Here is a 23,387-nt window from a genome sequence, read left to right on the forward strand (position 1 = left end):
TGTAGTCTCCAGTCAGGTCAAGGTAATCGTCAAACCCAATCCCACTCTCTGCATTCATAGCACTCTTTTGCTGCATTTGGTTAATCGTATCTGCTGGCTCCTCTGCATTGAGACCAGATGCAACATCTTTTCCGAAGACTGTTCCTAAGCTGTCGTAGTGTGGGAATGGTTTATTGTACAGACCCTTAGCAGTAGGGTGGCTCTGCAGCAAGATAATTGACAAAAGGTTACTGCCAATGCAATTAAGATTTATTGTAGCTGGATATACAAGTACATGTAAATTAGAAAACCAGCTTACCTTCACCTAGTCATCGAATATCTCCCTCTCCACCTCTATCATTTTTTTTTGTATCATTCCATCCAAACCCACTCCCACCGTTAGGGCCGATCATTTCAGTGAGAGCATTGTAATGTTTTTTTAACAATTTAACCCGGGATGTGATATGAGGGATACCTCTGAGGGTACAAAAAGGTATCCTTTGATGCATGAGCTTCTCTATAGCACCCGAAAATCCAGGTTTAGAACCATTCTCCCCCTTCCAAATCGACCCTATGTCAATGAGACATTCCACAAGGACTTTATCCTCCTCGGCAGTCCACGTATGATTACTTCGTTTGGTTGACTGTTGGCTCTCTTCTGTCATGATGTTCAACGAGGAACTAAAAAAAGTGTAATATGAGAACAGTTTAAACAACCAAATAATATATGAAAACAATGTTATATCAACCCAAGTTAAAGCAAATCGAACATGAATAACCCTAAACCATGATATGTGCAATACACATGAAGAGGAAACTGTTATGACAATTATTATAATGATTCATAAGCCAACATTGAACACTATTACAAGACATTAGTTTACTGATCGAGGTTCGTAGTCAAATCTAAGGCATTATGTAAACAAACATAACTTTTGGACTATCAATTGTTACATAGTCCAAATCAAACACGTCTCCTGAAGTTGTTAAACATCTGTTGCGCCATATCGTCCCTCATTTGTGACCATGCACTGGATGACTCCACGTGAGTGATCATATCATTTGCTCCCATCTCGTCTTGAACCGGTTGAAGATCCACCTCACTCTCCTCTAATGGGTCAAAGGCCATTTCTCTTCTGATATGGTTATGTAGCAAGCAACATGCAGTTATAATCCTGATTTGTGTTTTAACCGGATAGAATGACTTCGACCTAACAATCGCCCAACGCCCCTTCAACATCCCAAAACAGCGTTCTATGACATTCCTTGCAGAAGAATGTTTCATGTTAAAAAACTCCTTCGCTGTTGTTGGTTGTGCCCCGTGTCTCCACTCACTGAGATGATATCTTTGCCCTCTATAAGGTGTAAGGAAACCTTCCCCATTCATGTAACCAGCATCACACAAATAATAATAACCTGAAAAAATATAGATGCCAAACATTAGATTAAAATTGCATATATTAAGCAAGTGAACAGTTTACGAAATAGGGAAGTTAAAGCAAAAAGTTTGAGGTACCTTTTGGAACCCTTAAACCATTATTACGAGCTATGGCATCTCTGAGAACCCTCGAATCTGCAGCTGATCCTTCCCATCCAGGCAATACATAAATAAACTGAGCATCTTGTGAACAAACCCCTAGCACATTGGTTGCTATGTCTCCCTTCCGAGTGCGATATCTAGCCTTATCAGCTTGTAAAGGATTTACCTTGATGTGTGTCCCACCCAGAGCTCCCAAACAATTCTAAAAATTTAGACAAAATAATTTTTGTACCAGGTAAACGTTGCATAGAACTTAAATTCGACAACAACATATTGTAACAGTCCAAAATAGTAAAAATTTACCTTGAACCACCTCTACTTGTCATCAGTTGAGTTCTCAAGGACTGGCTCAGGTTTCTTCAGTAAAACTATATGACAGCGAACGACAGCCAACAACACATTCGTGAACTGCCTGCTAATTGTTTCACCGGACCGCATGAATTGTCTTTTAATTATCCTATTCTTCACATCGTGTGCCAAAATATGAAGAAATATTGCAAGCATCTCTTCTACACCCATATGCTTCGTCGGTTCAAGCCCCCCAACAGTTTTGACTAACTCACACAACTTAAAGAAGCACCTTTGTCCATCCTTGTATTCTCTATACAAGCAGTGTCACTTAAGTAAATTATTCTATGCAAATTTACTTCCCTTACCCTAACCCTGCTACAAAACTGCCATGTTACTGTCCTCCTTTTACTTTTCTTTTTTAGAATATCGCGTAATAACAAAGCACACAAACTCATTAACAACATTGTCATTTGATTCATACACTGCAAATGAGTGATGAGGACAACAATGACACTAACCTCCATTCCATTGTTCATTGCAACGATCTAACACAAAGAAGGACAAAACAATTCAGCTTAAACAAAAAAAACAACATATATCAAAACCAAATTTCTCCATGCCTTTGATGAAATGCAGAAATAAGGAAACTATCTGTACAGCCCAAATGAGTTAATGAACATGACTTTCAGGATTAAAAATAACACAATAACAGTTCCCATCAATGTGACATGTGGGAATGGACATACGTAACCAAGTAACGCAACCTTTCCCCCATGAACATTGAGATTGTTTTAACAAATCAAACCACTGACAATAAGGCACCAATGTTTACAACTTCACCAAGTTGGCGCTCTAAAAGGAACCTACTAATAATCCAATGTGTAAGTGTAGAACAAAAATTTCAGCATGATTATTCTACTATTTTTCAATAAAACAATAAACTTAACTACAAGGAAGAACAGAGTGAGATGAAATTATATAAAATATTAAATTGTCTACATACTCAAACCAGTTGCTTACCAAACCACTGAATTTTCTTCTTTTAGACAAGATGAGGCTCAAAGCAAGAAATGGTTGAAATCTGAGTAACCAAAATATATATCATGTACTGCATAAAAAATGGCTGAATGCGTCAATGGCAAAACAAATTTAAGAGAAAAAGTACAAATAAACTGAAATTAAGAACACAATATAAATAAAAATCTGGCTATGAAAGCATGCAGCCCTAAAGTGTAAGGTGTATGTTGTTAACCACCATTTTAAGTCCCCAAGGAAAACATGTCCGGTGTGCCCCGGACATGTTCAAAGAAAAAAATAAAATAAAGAGCTTATATGACTCGTAATATGTCGAATCTGTGATGCAGTGCTACTCAATTTTTTGAGGTCGCAATCCATCCAAGAACCAAAATGCCAAGAGCTCAAAACTAAAACCAAGTTCCTGTATACTCATTGAACTTTCCATTCAAGATTGCTTGCAAATCCGAAATGAAGTATAATAAATCAAATAATGCCACGCGTGCATTCTTTCATTCATAAATTTCGTTAATAACTGATTCGTGATGAATAGCGTTATTTATTCATCTGGAATTGTTAAATACTTAAAAACCAAAACAAAAACTGAATATTTCCAAAAAAGAAAAAAAAACTAAACTAAAAATGAAACATTGAGCTCAATAATTCATGTTAAGGTATTAGATCCCAGTTCTAATATCGTTATACATCGAGATAGCTAGTTAAAACTCACAAGAACAACCAGATCCCAGATCTGAAAAATTCATGTAAATAATAAAAATAGAACGAAATATTTTAAGTCCCCAAGTAAAACATGTCAATTAGATCCCAGCTCAACAAAATATTTTTCTGCAAATATGTCAAGGCTACCAGAAACGACCATGAGCAAATCAACAACATCAACTTCACCGACATACAGGAGAAAGTAACGCAAATGACTTACCGGAACTGTGAGGTACAGATGAGGACCAAAACCTGTGGCAGATGACTCGTCTTTGCTTCAGCTACACTCGTCAATCAGTTCAAGGATGCTACCATGGAGTAATCACGAACACAAAGAAATAGAAAATCACTGTAGCTTTGTCTACAACCACATGCATGACCCATGGAGCTGTTTAGGAGAGAAGAGCAAAACGCAGCAATGTTTTCTTCATTCTGAATCGTTCTTGCAAGCGAACGGGTATTAGAGGAGAGAGGTGATTTCAAAGGGGCATTTGTGTAACTAAGTTGGCGCCAAATTTATGACTTCCCTGGCTTTCTCATCATACCACCTCCAAGAAGGTCTTCTCCAACAGTGCAGAGTTTTCCATTTTTCACTGAAATTTGCTTTTGATGGGAAAACGTCATGCCCTGCTATATTTCTCAAAAACCTGTATCAAACACGTCATTGTCATTTCCCCACTTTGACTTACTCATCTTTCCCCTCAAAAGCCACCTACCAAACACCACCTAATAGACATGTGCAAGTTCCTTTAGCAGTGTTGTCGGCTGGTGTGGTTTCGGTGAAGGGTGCTCCTCAGCGCCAATATTTGGTTCAGTGGACACATGCAGTTTCAGAGGACACTATTTGGGAATCAGAGGAACATCTGCGTCTCTTTTACCCAGCCATGGACCTTGGGGATAAGGCCATTTCTGAATATGGGGGGATTGTTATGCGAAGAGCTTCAAAGCGAGATAAGCAGCACTGCGTGAGACTGAAGGAGTTCGTAGCTTGAGTTTAGGCACGTGCTAAATGTGAATAGTGAAGTTAGTTGTAACTGTGCGTGAAATAAGGGAGTCGTTAGAATTTTTATGTAGTTTGTAGTAACTGTGTATAAAGTAGGGTGCTTCTTAGAAAGAGATCATCTGAATAATAAAGTCCTTTGTTCATTCTTCATTTTTCTTTCTCTGATAGGTTGAAACCTAACATACACACAATATATAGGTTGGAGTGTGGCCGAGTGGGAGGTTATGGAAAAAATTTCACTTATGAAAGTTCCAGGCTAGGTAATTCTAAAAATACCTAACAACAGTCATAGCTAGAACATTGGTTCGAGATTCAAGTTGTCAGCTAAATCAACATAATTAAAATTTTCATCAACAAAACAATGATTAGATTTTTAAAATTGTATCATCATACAGTCTTAATATATGTTGAATTATAATTTTCCGGCCTAAAGTGCTCCACTTTAGACCATTTTCAACTTTGACTAATCAATTGGATGAATTGTCATCAAGCATTGTTATTTTAGAATCGTTTTTGCTTATTTTTCTATCTTTGTGTCTTCAGTTAAGATGATTTATATCTTAAAATACTGTGTATAATATTCTAACCTATCCATTGCAAGCATAACAATTTTCTTTTTTTGTTCAAGCAACAATTTAGTTGTTGCTTGTAATGTCCCAACGTATCTAGCATGCTGCTGGCTCCAATTTATATTGTGAGAACTTTTTTAGTTAAATTTGTAATCGTTGAAAATCAAACAAAGAATACCTGATTGAAAGTAAATAAATAATTTACAGAGTAGATGCATGATTTGTCGAACATTCATTTCAAAACACGTTTTGAGTTGCAAGATGTTGAATATAAAAAGGAAGAAAATTCTAAAAAAGAATAAAGAAATTTTTATAATTAATTCAGTTGACGAGGTTTCCTACCTCGTCATTCCAACGGATATGCTTAAGTGTAATGGACCGATATTACCATCTCACAACTTCACATTAACGGACAATCAGTCGGTACTCAATAATACACGCACTCTATTTTGTTTTTGTTTTTGTTTTTTTTTTTAAAAATATATATATTTATCAATTTTTAAATAATAACAAATATTTTTCTACTTTAAAAGTAAATTAATTAATTTATTATTTACTTAATTATTATATTATTTATCAATTTATCAATTTTTAAGCTAACATGATTCAAGTTAAGGTATGATATGGTTCCGAATATTAAACTCAACAGTTACGATACTATATTATTTTTGAACAAAAATCCGATAGCGTTATTGGAGAGAGTTTTCACTGGGATGCATTTAATAGAAATTGTGATAGGATAGCGGATCCTACAATGGCAAATCAGAAATGGAACAAGATAAAGGAGGAGAAAATTCAGAGAAACGAAAGGGAACTGTTCTGTATATTCAAGATAACCAACAATTACATGCTATCAGGCTATAAACCACGTTTCCTAACAGATTCTAAAAGGAAGAAGGAGCATCACACGTGCTCCATGACTCACCTACTAACAACACTTATCACACTACTCAGCTAATACTAAGGCCCAACCAAACACAACAGCAATCCATTACAACAGCAATCCACTAATAACAACAGTAAGCAAACACATGACAGAACCATAACAGTGAAACAGTAATGCTAATTTGGGCTGAGTGGGCCGATTACGCCACATAATCCTTGGCCCACGAAGGGGCACCAGCTCTTCTCCTTGCCTTGGGCTCCTTATTCCTAACATTGCCCTCATCTTCAAATGGAACCTTGTCCTCAAGGTTCATAACAGGCAACACAAATCCAGGATAAAACGAGTTGATATCACACTCATCCTCCCAAGTTGCATCCTTAGGGAGAGAGTTTGTCCATTGAATCAACCATTGCCTTTGACCCCCATGTATATCCGAACCCTGTCTAGACATCAAAGCTGTCATAGGAACTTGAACAGGATGATTGCCATGATTACTCTCTGGCAGGGGTAGAGCAACAGTAGCGCTATCACCTCTAAATAGCTTGAGTACGGAGACATGGAAAGAAGGGTGAATTCGACAGCCCTCAGGCAGCTCCACTTGATAAGCAACAGGACTCGAGATTCTAGTAATGGGAAAGGGGCCGAAATACCTTTTGGCTAGCTTTTGACACTTCCGGTTAGCTAAAGTAATTTGGCGATATGGTTGCAATTTAATTAACACTAAATCTCCAACAGAAAAGGATACATCCTTTCTATGCTTGTCAGTTTGTATTTTCATCCGGTTCTGAGCACTATGTAATGTCTCTTTGAGAAGCCTTAGTAATTCATCTCGATGGCTCAAGGTGGAATCCACAACCTCTACACGAACAGAGCCCTTGTTATAAGATGGAATCATTGTGGGAACCTTACCATACAAGGCTTGGAAGAGAGTCATCCCAATAGAAGAATGTGCAGCTGTGTTGTAATGATATGCTGCCCATCCCAAATAAAAAGCCCACTTATGATTCTCCTCATGGCAAAAAGCTCTCAAATATTGCTCCAAGTATCGATTGGTGACCTCCGATTGCCCATTTGACTGGGGATGGTAAGCTGTGCTAGTCCTCAAAAGGGTACCACTACATTTGAAGAGTTGTGTCCAGAAATGACTCAAAAAAATTGGATCCCTGTCAGAAACGATGGTCCTAGGAAACCCATGTAGCTTGACCACCATATCACAAAATAACGAAGCTACCTTGGCAGCTGTGTAAGGATTGGCTAAGGCCCCAAAGTGAGCAAACTTGGTCAAACGGTCCACTACCACCAATATAACATTGAAGCCTTTAGACGTTAGCAGCCCTGTAATGAAGTCCATACTTAAGTCTTCAAAGACTCCATCTGGTATGGGAAGTGGTTGAAGCAATCCGGAAGGAGGAGAAGTAGAAGATTTAATCATTTGGCAGGTGGAACATTGCTTGACAAACTCATGAACATCCTTCCCCATGCCCTTCCAATGGAAAGAAGCAGAAAGTCTCAAGAAAGTTCGAGCTATTCCAGCATGCCCTCCAATCAAAGAAGAATGTGCCTCCTGTAGGACATGTCCTTCAAAACAGAATTTGCTCCCAACCAATATCGATTTTTATAATACAGTATACCATCCTTATCAGAAATATTAGAATCAAGGAGCTCATTCTGATGTAGTTGCAATCGGATACTGACCAATTCAGAATCAAATTTATTCTCCTCACGAATCTGATCTACTAAGGAATAAGTGGCTTCTGTTAGCAAGGCCAAGTGCACAACAGATTGCACTTCCTTACAGCAACCGAACAAAGAATTTTCTGATATCAAAGACAAGTTCTCACCAGGTTGCACATCCTCACAGCATCTGGACAATGAATCAGCCACTACATTGGTTGTCCCAGGCTTGTACTCGATGGTAAAATCATAACCCATCAATTTGCATGCATATTTTTGCTGCTCAACTGTTTGTACAGTTTGGGTTAAGAGCTCCTTCAAACTTCTGTGGTCTGTTCGGATGATGAATTTAGAACCCAACAGATAGTGCCTCCATTTTTTAACGGCCTCAGTTAGAGCATACAGCGCTCTAACATAAGTGGAAGCTACCCTCAATCTAGGTCCAAGCTTCTTACTGAAGAAGGCAATTGGGTGATGGTGTTGTTGGAGGACAACCCTTATACTAACATATGAGGCATCAGTCTCCACTACAAAAGGCAAGGAGAAATCCGGAAGAGACAGGACAAGAGTGCTAGACATGACATCCTTCAAAGCCTCAAATGCTTGAGCAGCCTCCTCTGACCAGATAAAAGCATCTCTCTTCAACATATCAGTCAACGGAGAAGCTATGGCAGCATAGTGTCGATTGAATCTCCTATAATACCCTGTCAAGCCAATAAAGCCTCTCAACTGCTTGATGGTCTTAGGCTGTGGCCATTGCTGCATGGCAGCAATCTTCCTTGGGTCAGCCTTCACTCCCTCTCCAGATACCAAATGGCCCAAATAGTCCACTTCAGCCAATGCAAACCCACACTTACTAAGCGTCACCATAAACAAATTTTCCTGTAAACAAGCCAAAGTAAGTACAATATGATTATAATGTTCCTCTATAGATTGACTATAAATGAGGATATCATCAAAAAAATACTATAATAAACTTCCTAAGATATGGCCGAAACATGTGGTTCATGGCTGCTTGGAAGGTTGAAGGGGCATTGGTTAACCCAAAGGGCATCACTAAGAACTCATAATGCCCCTCATGAGTCCGAAATGCAGTCTTAGGAGTATCGGATGGAACCAATAATATCTGGTGGTAGCCACTCCTCATCATATAGGAAAACGATCTCGAATGGTAATGCTATTCAAGGCCCTATAATCAATGCACATTTTCCACGTATTATCTTGTTTTTTGACAAGCAAGACTGGCGAAGAGAATGGGCTCCTGCTCTCCTTGATTAATCCAGAAGCTAAAAGGTCCGAGACTTGATTTTCGATTTCCTCCTTTTGATGATAGCCATATCTGTATGGCTTGACATTAACTGGCCTAGCTCCATCAACTAAATGAATCGCATGATCACAACTTCTAGGCGGAGGCAGCCCCCTTGGTAATTGGAAAATCGATTGGAATTGGACCAAAATGTCCCAAACAGCAAGTGGAATTTGCTGTTTCAAAGCCAATAATTCTGGCAGAACCGTAGACACACCCTGCTCCTCTCCTTCTAAGCTCAAGCACTGTTGCTCAGCAGAATTCCCAACCTTGCAATGAGTCTCGCCTTGTAGCAACACCCTACCCTCCTTGGTCATGAACTCCATGGACAACTCAGCATAGTCATAGATAACTCTACCAAGCTGGCTCAACCAAGAAATGCCCAAAATAATACCAAAACCAGATAATTCAATGATCCACAAGTCAACCACAAAAGCATAACCTTGGATACTCAATGGGACATCCAAGCATTTCCTCTCGCAAATGAGAAACTCCCCATTCCCCAAAAACACACGCATGCGAGGAACCTTCACAGTTTGCAGCCCAACCGCATCAACCAGGTGCTTTTGGATGAAATTGTGAGAACTTCCGGAATCCACCAAAACATGAATGAACTTCCCTTTGAACTCAACACGAAATTGAAGAGCCCTAGGATTAGTATCCCCATTCAAGGAATGTAAGGCAGCTTCATGAGTTGCCTCTTGTTGCACCTCCGGCTGCCACATAATGTACTCCTCAGACTCATCACCAACATACTCCTAATCACCTATCATAAGAAACAGCTTAGATTTACACCTGTGCCGAGAATGCCACTTTTCGTCACATGTATAACATAATCACAACTCCCTCTTCTTCATCAACTCCTCATTACTCAACCTCTTGAAGGGAACATTCGAAGGCAAGGCTGGAATAACAGGCTTCTGGTTTGGCAGAATCGAATTCAACGGTTTTGGCTGCTCCACCGTGTAAGAATTCTTAGTAAAGAGCTTTTTGCCACCGGAAGATGAAAAAGAAGAACGCAACTCGACAAAGTGGGCATCATAGGTAATGGCCAACTGCATGGCTTGATGGAGAGAGGTAGGTGAATGTAACTGAATTGCCCGTCATAAATCCGGTAATAAACCAGATACAAAAAAACTCATCAGTACCTCATCCGAAAACTCAGAAACCTGATTAATGAGAGCCTCAAACTTTTTTATGTAGTCATCCAAATTCCCATCCTGTGTGAGCTTGGATAACACACCTCGCAAATCAGTATAGGCCGTGCCACCAAAACGCTGGCGAACTGCTAACTTCAATTGATCCCACGAATGGATCGAACCTCCATTAAAGAGCCACTGGAACCAAGGTCCAGCCAAACCTTCCGTGCGCATACCAGCCAATCGGACCTGAAGCGCAGCAGGAACTTGCTGCAATCCGAAATATAATTCCGTTCGAAAAATCCAACTATTTGGATCAGATCCATTGAAAATAGGTAACTCCATTCGAATGGACTTCAGAAGAGAACGAGGATCATCAGCACCAAAACACTGCTGTGGAGATCCGCTCGAGTCAGTAGCAGCCATAGAATGCACACCATGTGGTCGAGCATGTGGCCCAACCACCGCAGCATGAATTTCTTGTAACTGCGCAGTCAGAGTGATGAATTGGTTCTGATGCTCAGTAAATCGCAGATCAACCCTAGCTTACAGATCCTCCAAACTACGATCGATGCGTTGCTGAAACGCACCAAAGTCATCGGCTAATTCCTGAACACGCATGATGAGATCTCGTTGAGGTCCAATAGATGAAAGCACCAATGATAGGATAGCGGATCCTACAATGGCAAATCAGAAATGGAACAAGATAAAGGAGGAGAAAATTCAGAGAAACGAAAGGGAATTGTTCTGTATATTCAAGATAACCAACAATTACATGCTATCAGGCTATAAACTACGTTTCCTAACAGATTCTAAAAGGAAGCAAGAGCACCACACGTGCTCCATGACTCACACTTAAGTCACCTACTAACAACACTTATCACACTACTCAGCTAATACTAAGGCCCAACCAAACACAACAACAATCCATTACAATCCATTACAACAGCAATCCACTAATAACAACAGTAAGCAAACACATGACAGAACCATAACAGTGAAACAGTAATGCTAATTTGGGCTGAGTGGGCCGATTACACCACATAATCCTTGGCCCACGAAGGGGCACCAGCTCTTTTCCTTGCCTTGGGCTCCTTATTCCTAACAAATTGAATTTACGAATTTGCCAACTATGAATAGGGCGCTTTAACCATTTAGCCATGAATATTTAGCGGGGAACAATCACTTACCTGTTCAATAAATAATGATAAGTACACATACATAGTATTATTTCTTTATATAACAATATAAGAAGGGAAAAGTGTGTGTAATTTTAAAAGAATATAAAATTGTGTCATTTTAAAAGAGATAAAAAGATAGATAAAGAAATAGAGAGTTGATAAAAAAAAGTAAAGTGTGGACCTCACCTCTTTATAAGAGTGAAATGATATAAATTGTGTCATTTAAAAAATAAACACTTTTTACATATACGAATCCAACAACATTATCAAATAGATAGAAATCAATAAATAGAACAAGGAGAAAAATCAACAAACAAATATAAAAAAATGGAGAAACCAATATGCTCCTCTCTTTACTCTTCTACTTGCAGCAACGCACTCTTTTTCTTCTTTCTTTCTCACCAGCACAAGCACCTCATCAAAGTCAATCTTCTCCCCTTCGTTTTTGAGTAGCCGCCGCCGCTCTTTCCTTTCTTTTTTTCTTACGCTGTTGCTGCCCGTCTTCTTTTTTTTCTTTGCCTCGGCTTCTCTTTCTTGTAGTATGTTTGAAAAAACAAACCAAATGGGGAATGGCCCCCACCATTATTTGTGAAATGGGTGACGGACCCAACACTCAAGTGCCACAAATAAAGTCCCACACGAAAGTAGGAAGCAAGCACATATATACAAGTGAAACACCGCGAAACACAATGCCATCATTTTACTTCCCAGGGAGTTGCTTTTAGTTTCTATTAACTATATCAAGAAGCTCATATCATAGCCCTATAATCATATTCCAGCTGCAGATCTTCCAACGCCATGGACCTGCAAAATTCCCTCTCGCAATCCATATTTCCGTTGGCATTTAACATCTTGGGGCTGTTGTTATTTCTCTCAGTTTTTTGGTTCATATCGAGAAGGCGCATTGCTGCAGCTGGAAAAGCACCACCAGAAGCTAGCGGTGCGTGGCCTTTGATTGGGCATCTCCACCTTTTAGGTGGCTCACAACCACCTCATATAACTTTGGGATACAACTTTCAAATTGCTCTGAAGCCTTTGAAGTGTTGGGATACAACTTTTCCATGTTCGGGTTAAGCCCCTACGGTTCCTATTGGCGTCACGTACGCAAGATAGCCACCATGGAGCTCCTTTCTACCAAGCGGATAGAGATGCTCATCAAGCAAGTCATCGAATCGGAGGTGAAAGAAGCAATAAATGGGAGTCACAGTTTTTGGTTAAAGATGAACAAGAGTGGTTCCGAAAAGGCAGTGACTGAGATGAATAAATGGTTTGGGGACATAACCCTAAACGTTATGTTCAGATTGATGGTGGGAAAACGTTTTGGTGGAGTGAATTCTGATGGTGACCATGAAGAGAGCGAACGGATCCAAAAAGCATTAAGAGACTTTTTCGATCTGAGTGGTTCATCCGTTGTCTCTGATGCACTGCCGTATTTGAGATGGTTGGATTTGGATGGACGAGAGAAGCAAATGAAAAGGACTGCAAAGGAGTTAGACAGCTATGTTCGAGTTTGGCTCGAAGAACACAAACGTAACAGGAATTGTGGTGAAGGGGAATGGAAGGGTAAGCATGACTTCATGGACACGCTTCTTTCCATTGTTGATGAACGTGAAGAAGAGTTTGACGGTCGTGATGCAGACACCATTGTCAAAGCTACTTGCCTGGTATGTATTTTTACGAGTTAAACCCTTGCCTGTTACTTCAATTAAAAAAAAAAAAAAATTGATGAGAAATTGGTCATATATAAAAAGTGGAAGGATTCGTTTACAAAATTTTTTGAATTTTTTTTACAAAGTTCTTCCTGGAGAACATAGAAACTAGTGTTCTTCGGAAAATGATAGTATTTATAAACAAAAAAGTTTGTATATATAACATGCGTCGAGAAGACTCCCTTGAGTGAGAATTTTTTGTCAAAGTGTTAATTTCCAATTAGAGAAATAGGAAAAGAAACAAGTAAATAAGACAAGTAACTGTCGCAGTCAATAGCATGTGTGTCGATTTAATTTGTCCTTCGAATTCTGTGGTTTTTTTCTACCAAATTTGATTTATTTTTACCGTGGTATATTCCTAAATTCAAATCTTAAAATTATCCGACTGCATGGAGCAATTAAAGAAAGGAAAGCTGACTATCCACTTGGAGGAAGATCAATTTTAGTGGGAGTTTGGATGGATTTTTCTTTTAAAAAAAAAAAAACTGTTTTTTAAAAGCTGACTTCCGACTTAAAATTTCTTTTTTGAATGTTTGAATAACAACTTTTTTAAAACAAAAAAGTTAAAATAATATTTGTTTTTAAGAATTTAGAATTCTTGCTTCTGGAAAAAGCTTAACCCAAAAGTTAAATATTTTTTGAAAATTTAATTTTATTATAATCCTACTTCAATTACTTCACCCTACTACTACTATTACCATCACATATTATTTTTAGTAATTTTATATATTAAAATTCTTATTAATTTTAACATCCAAATAATTTTTTTATTTAAAAATAATTTTTATGTACTTCATCTAAATGTAAATTATTTTTAACTTTTAAAAAATTATTCTTGGAAAAGCCATATTTTTTAGGTCTATTCACTCTTGACAATGATTACAACTCGCCTTATTTGAAGTGAGTTGATGTTTTAGATTAACTTATCAAAAGTTTTAAAAATAAAATAATGAATCGAACAACAGCACCATAAAGCTTCAGGTAATGCTTAGCAAATTTAGTACTCAACTTTGAGTAAAACGAAGAAAATAGTAAAGAGGCGGATCAATTTAAAACATGAGTGTAATTGTTACATTCAACTGTAGTTATTGAAACCTAAATATTTAATGACTTTGATATATTAATTATATGAGTAGAGATCAATTATTTAGATTAAGAGTATTTTTTTATCTTTATATAAATTGAGCATTAAATAATAGAAAAAAAAAGCAATTAGTTTAATTCAATCCACTATATTTAATGTGTTAAATTGAGTTTGCCCGTTTGTAGATATATTCATATTGACACTATAAGAACCAAGGATTGAATTTTTTTTTATTTTTTTTTGTAAATAAGGACCAAGGATTGAAAAATTAAAATTAAAATTTCATCTATATAATTAATTTCTTATAGATGCATTTATTTTCTAAAAATGAAAATGGTTACTTTTAAAATTGTCAATGATTATCAGTTTTACACTCTGTACTTTACACTTTGCTTGATCCCAATCTCATCAATTGATAATGTATTCAATTTTAAAGGAATTTGACATTTGTTCAGATCATATGATTTGGAAAGTAGTCACGTAAAATACAATTTCAACTTCAGTAAATTACTCGGGACTTAGTTAGATTTTGTCTTTTACTTGGAAATTTCCATCCATTTTGAAAACTTACTAAGAAGGTAAAGTTAAAACACTTACATACATGTTCTCATAAATTTTAAATTTCACCATCATTAATTTTGTCATTTTCTCTCAATAAGGTTGGTATTGGAGTATAAAATTATAGGGAAAAGTTTAAATAAATTTTGTCTTTGAATCATTTACCCCCTATGTTTTTTTTTTTTTTTTATCATTTACCCCTCAATATATTTTTTAATTTAAGTCCCTCCTTAACAGTGTTAAAGTTTTAATCAATATGTTTATTCAACCATTCTTTCCCAAGTTTTGCAAAGATTTTTAACCATACAAAATTTCTCCAGTTTCAAACAAAAATACATTTCAGCTAGCTTGTGTCATTTTATTTCTTGAATTACTAGGTTATATATATATATATATATATATTTTTTTTTTTTTTTTTACAATAATGTAGTAAAAGATTAGTATCTTAATATTGGATTCTGTAAATGTGTTATGGATTCAGACATGAAGGTTATCTTAGGTGTGGATCATTAGATAGTGTGATTTTTATTATTGTTATTGCATTTTCTTTTTTTAGGTTAATAAGGAGGGCTTGAAACAAAACAAAGAAACATAAAGCAAACTAGAATCGGAATATTTTTCATACTACATTTTCCAAACTATATTTATATATGTTGTAAATAGACAGTATCATAGTGGCTCTGCACTGTGTCTCTATCATTGACTCATACCCATCCATGTCTCAATCATGTATGTCATACCCATTTTTTTTTGTCATGGTTATTTTTTTTTAGTACATTGTTTCTCGTTGATTAGTTAATAATATGAACTAAGTGTTTATATGATATATATATGATATCCTATTTAAACTAGTTCACAAATAGAGATGGCTTAAAGGGACTGAGGCGAAGGATATGCCTCAGTAAATTAAGAAGATGAAGGTTACTACTGTTCTAAGCATTGTTAGTGTTGAATTAAGTAGATTGGATAACCCAATGAACCCATAAACAACTTAAAATTAATTTCAACGGCTAATCATGTAGAAGATGAAGAAAATTCTTTGTATTGTAAAACACAGTTGCAAAAATTGGAGAAAAAGATGAAACAAGGTAACTGAAGTGTATTTTTGTAAGAATGGTAGAATAAATATATGGGTTTTATAATTCTCATGTTAAATGAGAATTGAAATCTTATGTTGTAGAGACAAAAAGCATGTGGGACCCATGTCAGCTCGGAAATCGAAGGATGTGTAGAAAAATTTCAATTCTCATGTTAAATGAGAATTATAAAACCCTAAATATATTGATTAGAAACTATAATAATGTTAAGGAAGAACTTGGATGGAAAAAAGTACAGAAGGTAAATGACTCAAAAACATAAGATGGTAAGAGATTCAAAGGCAAACAACAACTGCGGTATTTGAATTTTTTCCAAAATTATAAGAAGGTTTTTACTACATTGTGCAGGGACTACTTTTAGCTGGCACAGACACTACCACAGGGACATTGACTTGGGCTCTATCCCTTCTTCTCAACAATCGTGAAGTCCTAAACAAGGCCATACACGAATTAGACACGCAAATTGGGAGGGACAAGACAGTGGTGGAATTATCAGATTTGCATAAGCTGGAGTATCTGCAAGCCATTCTCAAGGAAACATTGCGCTTGTATCCACCAGGACCACTTAGTGTGCCACACGAGTCCATGGAAGACTGCATCGTTGGTGGATACCATGTGCCCGCTGGCACATGTCTCTTGACTAACATTTCAAAAATTCAACGAGATCCCCTGTTATATATGCACCCCTTGGAGTTCCGTCCAGAGAGATTCCTCACAACACACAAGGACATTGATGTCAGGGGACAACATTTTGAATTGATTCCATTCGGTTCAGGCAGAAGAATGTGTCCTGGTCTCTCATTCGCTCTTCAAACAATGCAACTAACACTTGCTACTCTACTACATGGGTTTGACATTGTGACTCCTGATGGAGGACCAGTCGATATGCTTGAACGTGTTGGGTTAACTAGTATCAAAGCCTCTCCGCTCCAAGTCATTCTTACTCCGCGTCTCTCTGCCAATGCTTACGCTGAAATTTACTCCACTTGATGTTCTTATAAATCTGTGTTTTTTCCCCATGTTCTATGATTTGGTGTGATCATATTGTTAGTTATAGTTATAGAAATATGTTATTGAAGAATAAGAGGTATCAAGAACTCAACGAATAAAATATTTCACAGGGAGGATTAAAGATTTGTGATTAAATGCATCTCCCATGTATAAATTCAATACTATATTATACCTGTTTGAATAATATAATCGAAATTATTTTCTAAGGAAAATGAGTGAAGAGTTTACGAGTCCCACGGGAATTCAATGCAGCCTAAAAGAGTTTTTCATGGTGAGTATGATACCATATTGAAAAACATGACATAGTGTGAGGGAAAGAAGAGAGAAAATGAAATAGTGAAAACTCATAGTTACACAATGCATCAAATTAATAACAAAGACTAGAGCTATTTAATGATCACTAGGTAGTGTTTGGTTGGAGATATTTTAGGAGATAGATAGGCATTTGAGTTTGGGGATCTAGTTATACCATGTTTGGTTCAACTGATTATAATATTTTCCTACCAAAGTAATTTCCCCATCCATCCATATTTGCATGTAAAATTGCAACAAAAAGACTCCCCCACTTTACCACTTCGGATGTGGTTTTTCAATTTATCCGGCTAAATGCCACAAAAAGCAACAACTTGCTGACGATGGTACCCTTGTAACATAAAGCAACAATTCACATTCAAAAATTTTATAAGGGTTGTTTTGGTAATTGTAATTCATTTTTCTATCTATATTTTACCTCAAACCAAACATAGACTTTATAAATCTTACCTAATTTGCCCGGTTAAATTTTTTCCAACCAAACAACTTTTTTTACATTTTCCTACCAAACTCACTTTTCAACCATTTCCCTATCAATTACATTTTCCTAGTATTCAAAAAATTTCTCCTTAACCAAATGTCCCGTAATCTCTAACTAAAGCCAATCCTAGCTTCTATAACAATAATAAAAAAAGAAGTCCTAACTAACTATACGAGCAAGAATGTAGTGGTAGCTTATACACATGTATCTTTGTGAATACAATCAACTATATTTTACATGTTTGAAAGTTAATCTCGGATTGATTCTCAGAGAAAAAACTAAGAGGGGAAATTAGTCAGAAAAACATACGAAATTCAATTCAGCTGAGAGAAGAGCTATTCAAGCTAGGTAACATGGGAACTCCAATACGATGTTTAGAAATGAGAAACATGGCAAGAATGTAGTGGTAGCGTAGACACATAGAATTGAGTTAACAAATAGTGAATAAATGTTTAATTAAATTAAATTGTTTCTAAATAAATGTGTTTAGACTTTAGAATATAAATTTTATGAAATTATTAATTTGATTGTAACTCATCATAATTATAATATGGGAAAAATGTTTCTGCAGTTACTGCAGATAAGTTATCTGCATTTATTCCCAAAATAATATCGTTTTGGTATTGAAATCTTAAAAAATTATAAATATAAAGACTATTATAACACTGAAATAAATTAAAATTATAAAAACATCATTATTTTCGCCCAAAACGACGTCGCAATGGAGTAACTGCAGATAACTTATCTGCAGTAACTGCAGAAAAAACGAACCCTTATAATATTTAATTAATATAAAATTATGTGTTAATTGGGTAATAAAACAAAGTGGGTCAAGCTTGACTCAACTGCCCAACCCTAAGTATACTGGAGACAAGTGCACGATGTTTGGAGGTGGAAATTTTTGGTGGATATCAAAGTTATGGAAATAATACCACATACCCAAAATAATGTTGAGAAAAATTAAGAATTGACGCTTAATAAATATTAAAGAACTCTTAATTTATAAGGGAACAACTACATGTAAGAGCAAAAGAATTTTGATTAAGCGAAATAAATTATAATTTTTCTCTACATATATAAATTTTTCTCTACATATATAAAGAAAGAACATATCAATAATAAAAAAAAAAAGACCAATTACACTTTCTTAAAATATCTCCCTACACAATATAGAAAAAAACATTCCAAAAAAACTTAAAGTTAAGGGTAAGGCGGCAATACATCAACTTGTTCTTAAATTGTTCTTATTTTTTATTATTAAAGTAGCTATTCGGTTAATTACCAACAAAAAAAAAATAGCTATTCAGTTCGGTTGATAATTGAAGTTGACCAATTTACGTTTGAATAAAATTTGGGGTTGTTACAAAATAACGTAGCTCAATTGGTGTCAAGGAATTGAATAGGGAAGCCTGAGAGCATATGTTTGATTCTTCAATTTATCTTTGTGAGAGGTTTAAAGTCTTAATCCTGAAATTCGTCCCAATTCAGACTAGTCGAGAAGCGATGAATCGATTGGAATATCAAATATAAAAAAAAAAATTGGGGTTCTTAGAACTTTCAACCATTTAGATTTTGTTCTCTATAATTTATTTATTTAATTTATCAATTCTTATATTTTCACTTACCGTTAATTGTCGGTTTCTATATCTTTATAATTAAAATTTTGGACACTATAATTTCTATTATTTAAATTATTAACTTTTTTTTTCAAAAATAATTTTGTCCATGTCATTTTACTTATTAATTAAGATATTAATTTTTTATTTTTCATAAATGATTAGTCTCTATCATTTTGCTTATTAAGATATTAGTCTCAAAGAGATAAAAATCAAAACAAATGAAAATATAAAACTCATAAAAAAATATAAGAACCAAAATTCAAATAAAAAAAAGTGACTTTAATTATATTTATTATATATAAAAAATATGCATAAATATGATTTAAATTTGTATAATCCACGTCAAAAAAAAATCGAACAGAATAACAATGAATAAATAAAAATTTCTGAAATTATTGTTTATTAATTTGGTTCCCAAGTTTATTTATGTGTGTAGGTTTGTTTTTAAATTTACAAGATTTATATTAAATTAGTCCTGATTATGTACGAAAGTGATATACAAAAGGATATTCATCACGTGATATAAATTTTATAAATTTAAATATTATATTTTAAACTTGTGAATAAATTTAAAATTATGAGAAAAATAATTTTACAAACATTAATGGAACATAGTTTTTTGAAATAGAATAACTAATAATTGAAGTGAATTTATATACGATCTTTTTCTTGTTATACATATTTACATATAAATTTAAATAATTTTTAACTCAAAAGTAATAATATATCTACTTTTCAATTTTAGTAAATTAAAATTAAAATGTGTTTTAATTTAATAAGAAAGACACATGCATTGTTACTTATTCACTTTAAAAATTTTAAAAACAAGTATACTTATTAATAAGATTCACAACGGATAAATTCAAGTTATGCATAAGCATCTAAGGCAGTTATTGAATCGTAAATTTAATAAGAAACTCAACGGAATATGATTCTTATGAAGTGGAGATGTGATGTGTTGGAACTACGAACAGTGAGAAAATCAATACGAAGTTGCTGATTTTGAGAAGTCTTTCCATGCTGCTAGACTAGACCACCCAATTTTTGGGTGCTCTCTCTCACGAATAGAGTGATAAAATGGTATCAGAAAAAAAAAATAGGGATAGGGATAAAAAAAATATATATATATTTTGTTTGTGAGATGACCACTAAATGTGCCTGAACCATTCAATTTTTTCTCGCTGATTCTTAATTGTTGTCGGTGTCACAACACTTCGAAGATCGCATTCCACCGTCCAAAAATAAAATAAATAGAATCTTTAACTTTATGAGAAAAATGTGTATCATTTTAAACGATACAAAATTATATCATTTTAAGTGAGAGAAATAGATAAATCATAAGAGAGAGAATAGAGGAATTTTTTTTTTAAGATATCGATCCCACCTCTTTATGAGAGTAAAAGAATATAAGATATTTCGTTTAGAAATGACACACCTTTTTTTTTCCATTATATTACAAACGAACTATTCTGCCATCACTCATAAGTCATAAGCACCCTTCGTTTCAACACCACCACGACGCTCGTGCTTTTGCTCTCATAAGCAGTTTTCAAGCAACTTGATAAACAAAGAAACAAGCAAGAAAACATGTCTTCGAACTCCAAGGCGGCGAAACGGCAAAGTCTTGTGTCAAACGACAAGCAAGTTGAAGTTGGTGGTAGTAGTAAGGAGAGGAAGGACACAGAGGAAGATGAAGGAGAGTTCGAGAAGGAAGACTCAGTATCCGTGACGAGCCAGTTGTGCATAATAAAACCAATTGAGAATTATCGGAATATGGATAAAGAAGCGGTTCTTAGGCGAATTCGTCATCGAAAGCGGATGAACAAGGTGAGAACAGCTGTGGGAACCATTCTAAGCTCTCCTTTCTCCAATAACACACGAGGAGACGCATCTGTTCAGCAAATTAAATGGGTGGACGATGCATTTGCTGCCTTGTAAATGGGGATTCTCTTATATTGTGCTTCTTGCCTTTTGGGCTTTCTTTGGTGCATACATTTTACTGGGAAATTGTAATAACTTTACTCTTGTATTCTTCCGGTTACTTCCTAGTATTGGATGTTGTGTTGTAGAAAGCTTTTTTATATGACGTTATTTTCCATTTAGAATGAAATAAACTTTATTTGTACACACTTTTTTAATATTTAAATGAAAATATGTTATGTATTTGTTTATTAAACTCAGAGTGAAGTTACTCGTAGTGTAACGCAATACAATCTAAACAAAGTTGAAATCATAAATAACATTATAAAAATAATAACCGTTGATTTCCATTAAAAAAATGTGTACAAAAGGCAAGAAGCACAATATAAGAGAATCTCCATTTACAAGGCAGCAAATGCATCGTCCACCCATTTAATTTCCTGAACAGATGCGTCTCGTGTGTTATTGGAGAAAGGAGAGCTTAGAATGGTTCCCACAGCTGTTCTCACCTTGTTCATCCGCTTTCGATGACGAATTCGCCTAAGAACCGTTTCTTTATCCATATTCCGATAATTCTCAATTGGTTTTATGCACAACTGGCTCGTCACGGATACTGAGTCTTCCTTCTCGAACTCTCCTTCATCTTCCACTGTGCCCTTCCTCTCCTTACTACTACCAACTTCAAGTTGCTTGTCGTTTGACACAAGACTTTGCCGTTTCGCCGCCTTGGAGTTCGAAGACATGTTTTCTTGCTTGTTTCTTTGTTTATCAAGTTGCTTGAAAACTGCTTATGAGCAAAAGCATGAGCGTCGTGGTGGTGTTGAAACGAAGGGTACTTATGAGTGATGGCAGAATAAAGTTAAAGATTCTATTTATTTTATTTTTGGACGGTGGGATGCGATCTTCGAAGTATTGTGACACCGACAACAATTAAGAATCAGCGATAAAAAATTGAATGGTCCAGGGCTCGAGGCCCATTTAGTGATTGGTCTCACAAACAAAAAATTAACTTTCCTATTTTGTCCCTGCTTTTTTTTTTCTTATACCATTTTTATCATTCTGTTTGTGAGTGGGACCACCTAAAAATTGGGTCATCCAGCAGCATGCAAAGACTTCTTAGAATCAGCGACTTCGTATTGATTTTCTCACTGTACGTAGTTCCGAAACATCACATCTCCACTTCATAAGAATCATATTCCATTGAGTTTCTTATTAAATGTACGATTCAATAACTGCCTTAGATGCTTATGCATAACTTGAATTCATCCGTTGTGAATCTTTATAAACTCTTTTATAAAATAACTTTAAAGTATACTTGTTTTTAAAAAATTTAAAGTGAATACGTAACAATGCATGTATCTTTCTAATTAAATTAAAATTCATTTTAATTTTAATTTACTAAAATTGAAAAGTAGATATATTATTACTTTTTAGTTAAAAATTATTTAAATTTATCTGTAAATATGTATAACAAGAAAAAGATCGTATATACATTCACTTCAATTATTAGTTATTCTATTTTGAAAAACTATGTTCCAATGTTTGTAAAATTATTTTTCTCATAATTTTAAATTATTCACAAGTTTAAAATATAATCTTTAAATTTATAAAATTTATATCACGTGATGAATATCCTTTGTATATCACTTTAGTACATAATCAGGACTAATTTAATATAAATATTGTAAATTTAAAAACAAACCTACACACATAAATAAACTTAGGAACCAAATTAATAAACAATAATTTCATAAATTTTTATTTATTCATTATTATTCTGTTCGATTTTTTTTTGACGTGGAGTATACAAATTTAAATCATATTTATGCATAATTTTTATATATAATTTAAAGTCACTTTTTTTATTTGAATTTTGGTTCTTATATTTTTTTATGAGTTTTTATAATTTCATTTGTTTTGATTTTAATCTCTTTGAGGCTAATATCTTAATAAGCAAAATGATAGAGATTAATCATTTATGACAAATAAAAATTAATATTTTAATTAATAAGTAAAATGACATGGACAAAATTATTTTTGAAAAAAAAGGTTAATAATTTAAATAATAGAAATTATAGTGTCCAAAATTTTAATTATAAAGATATAGAAACCGACAATTAACGGTAAGTGAAAATATAAGAATTGATAAAATAAATAAATAAATTATAGGGAACGAAATCTAAATGGTTGAAAATTCTAAGAACCCTAATTTTTTTTTTTTTTTTTGGATATTCAAATCGATTCATCGCTTTTCGACTAGTCCGATTTGGTCGCGAGTCTTAAGATTAAGACTT

General features: G+C 34.9%; 1 protein-coding gene and 1 pseudogene across 1 annotated transcript; one reads left to right on the forward strand and one right to left on the reverse strand.

Annotated features, from left to right (window-relative positions):
• Nucleotides 1-943: 943 nt before the first annotated feature.
• On the reverse strand, nt 944-2,346 carry LOC133313342 (protein ALP1-like). The gene is made up of 3 exons (XM_061514707.1): nt 2,329-2,346; nt 1,496-1,721; nt 944-1,395 (listed from the first exon to the last, which is right to left on the reverse strand). Exons 1-3 carry the CDS (start codon nt 2,344-2,346, stop codon nt 944-946), a joined length of 696 nt encoding a protein of 231 aa, XP_061370691.1.
• Nucleotides 2,347-12,100: 9,754 nt separating this feature from the next.
• Nucleotides 12,101-16,740, forward strand: LOC133313343 (cytochrome P450 CYP82D47-like; annotated as a pseudogene).
• The last annotated feature ends 6,647 nt before the right edge of the window (nt 16,741-23,387 follow it).

This window comes from Gastrolobium bilobum, unplaced genomic scaffold, assembly GCF_033153095.1.
Source record: "Gastrolobium bilobum isolate Gb01-03AN ecotype WA unplaced genomic scaffold, APGP_CSIRO_Gbil_v1 utg14062, whole genome shotgun sequence".
Lineage (NCBI taxonomy): Eukaryota > Viridiplantae > Streptophyta > Magnoliopsida > Fabales > Fabaceae > Gastrolobium > Gastrolobium bilobum.

What these genes read in the sequence shown, in the direction of transcription:
- LOC133313342 (XM_061514707.1), bottom strand. An exon ending in TGGTTTAAGGGTTCCAAAAG is followed by an intron (nt 1,396 to 1,495) that starts GTACCTCAAACT and finishes ATATTTTTTCAG; the next exon opens with GTTATTATTATTTGTGTGAT.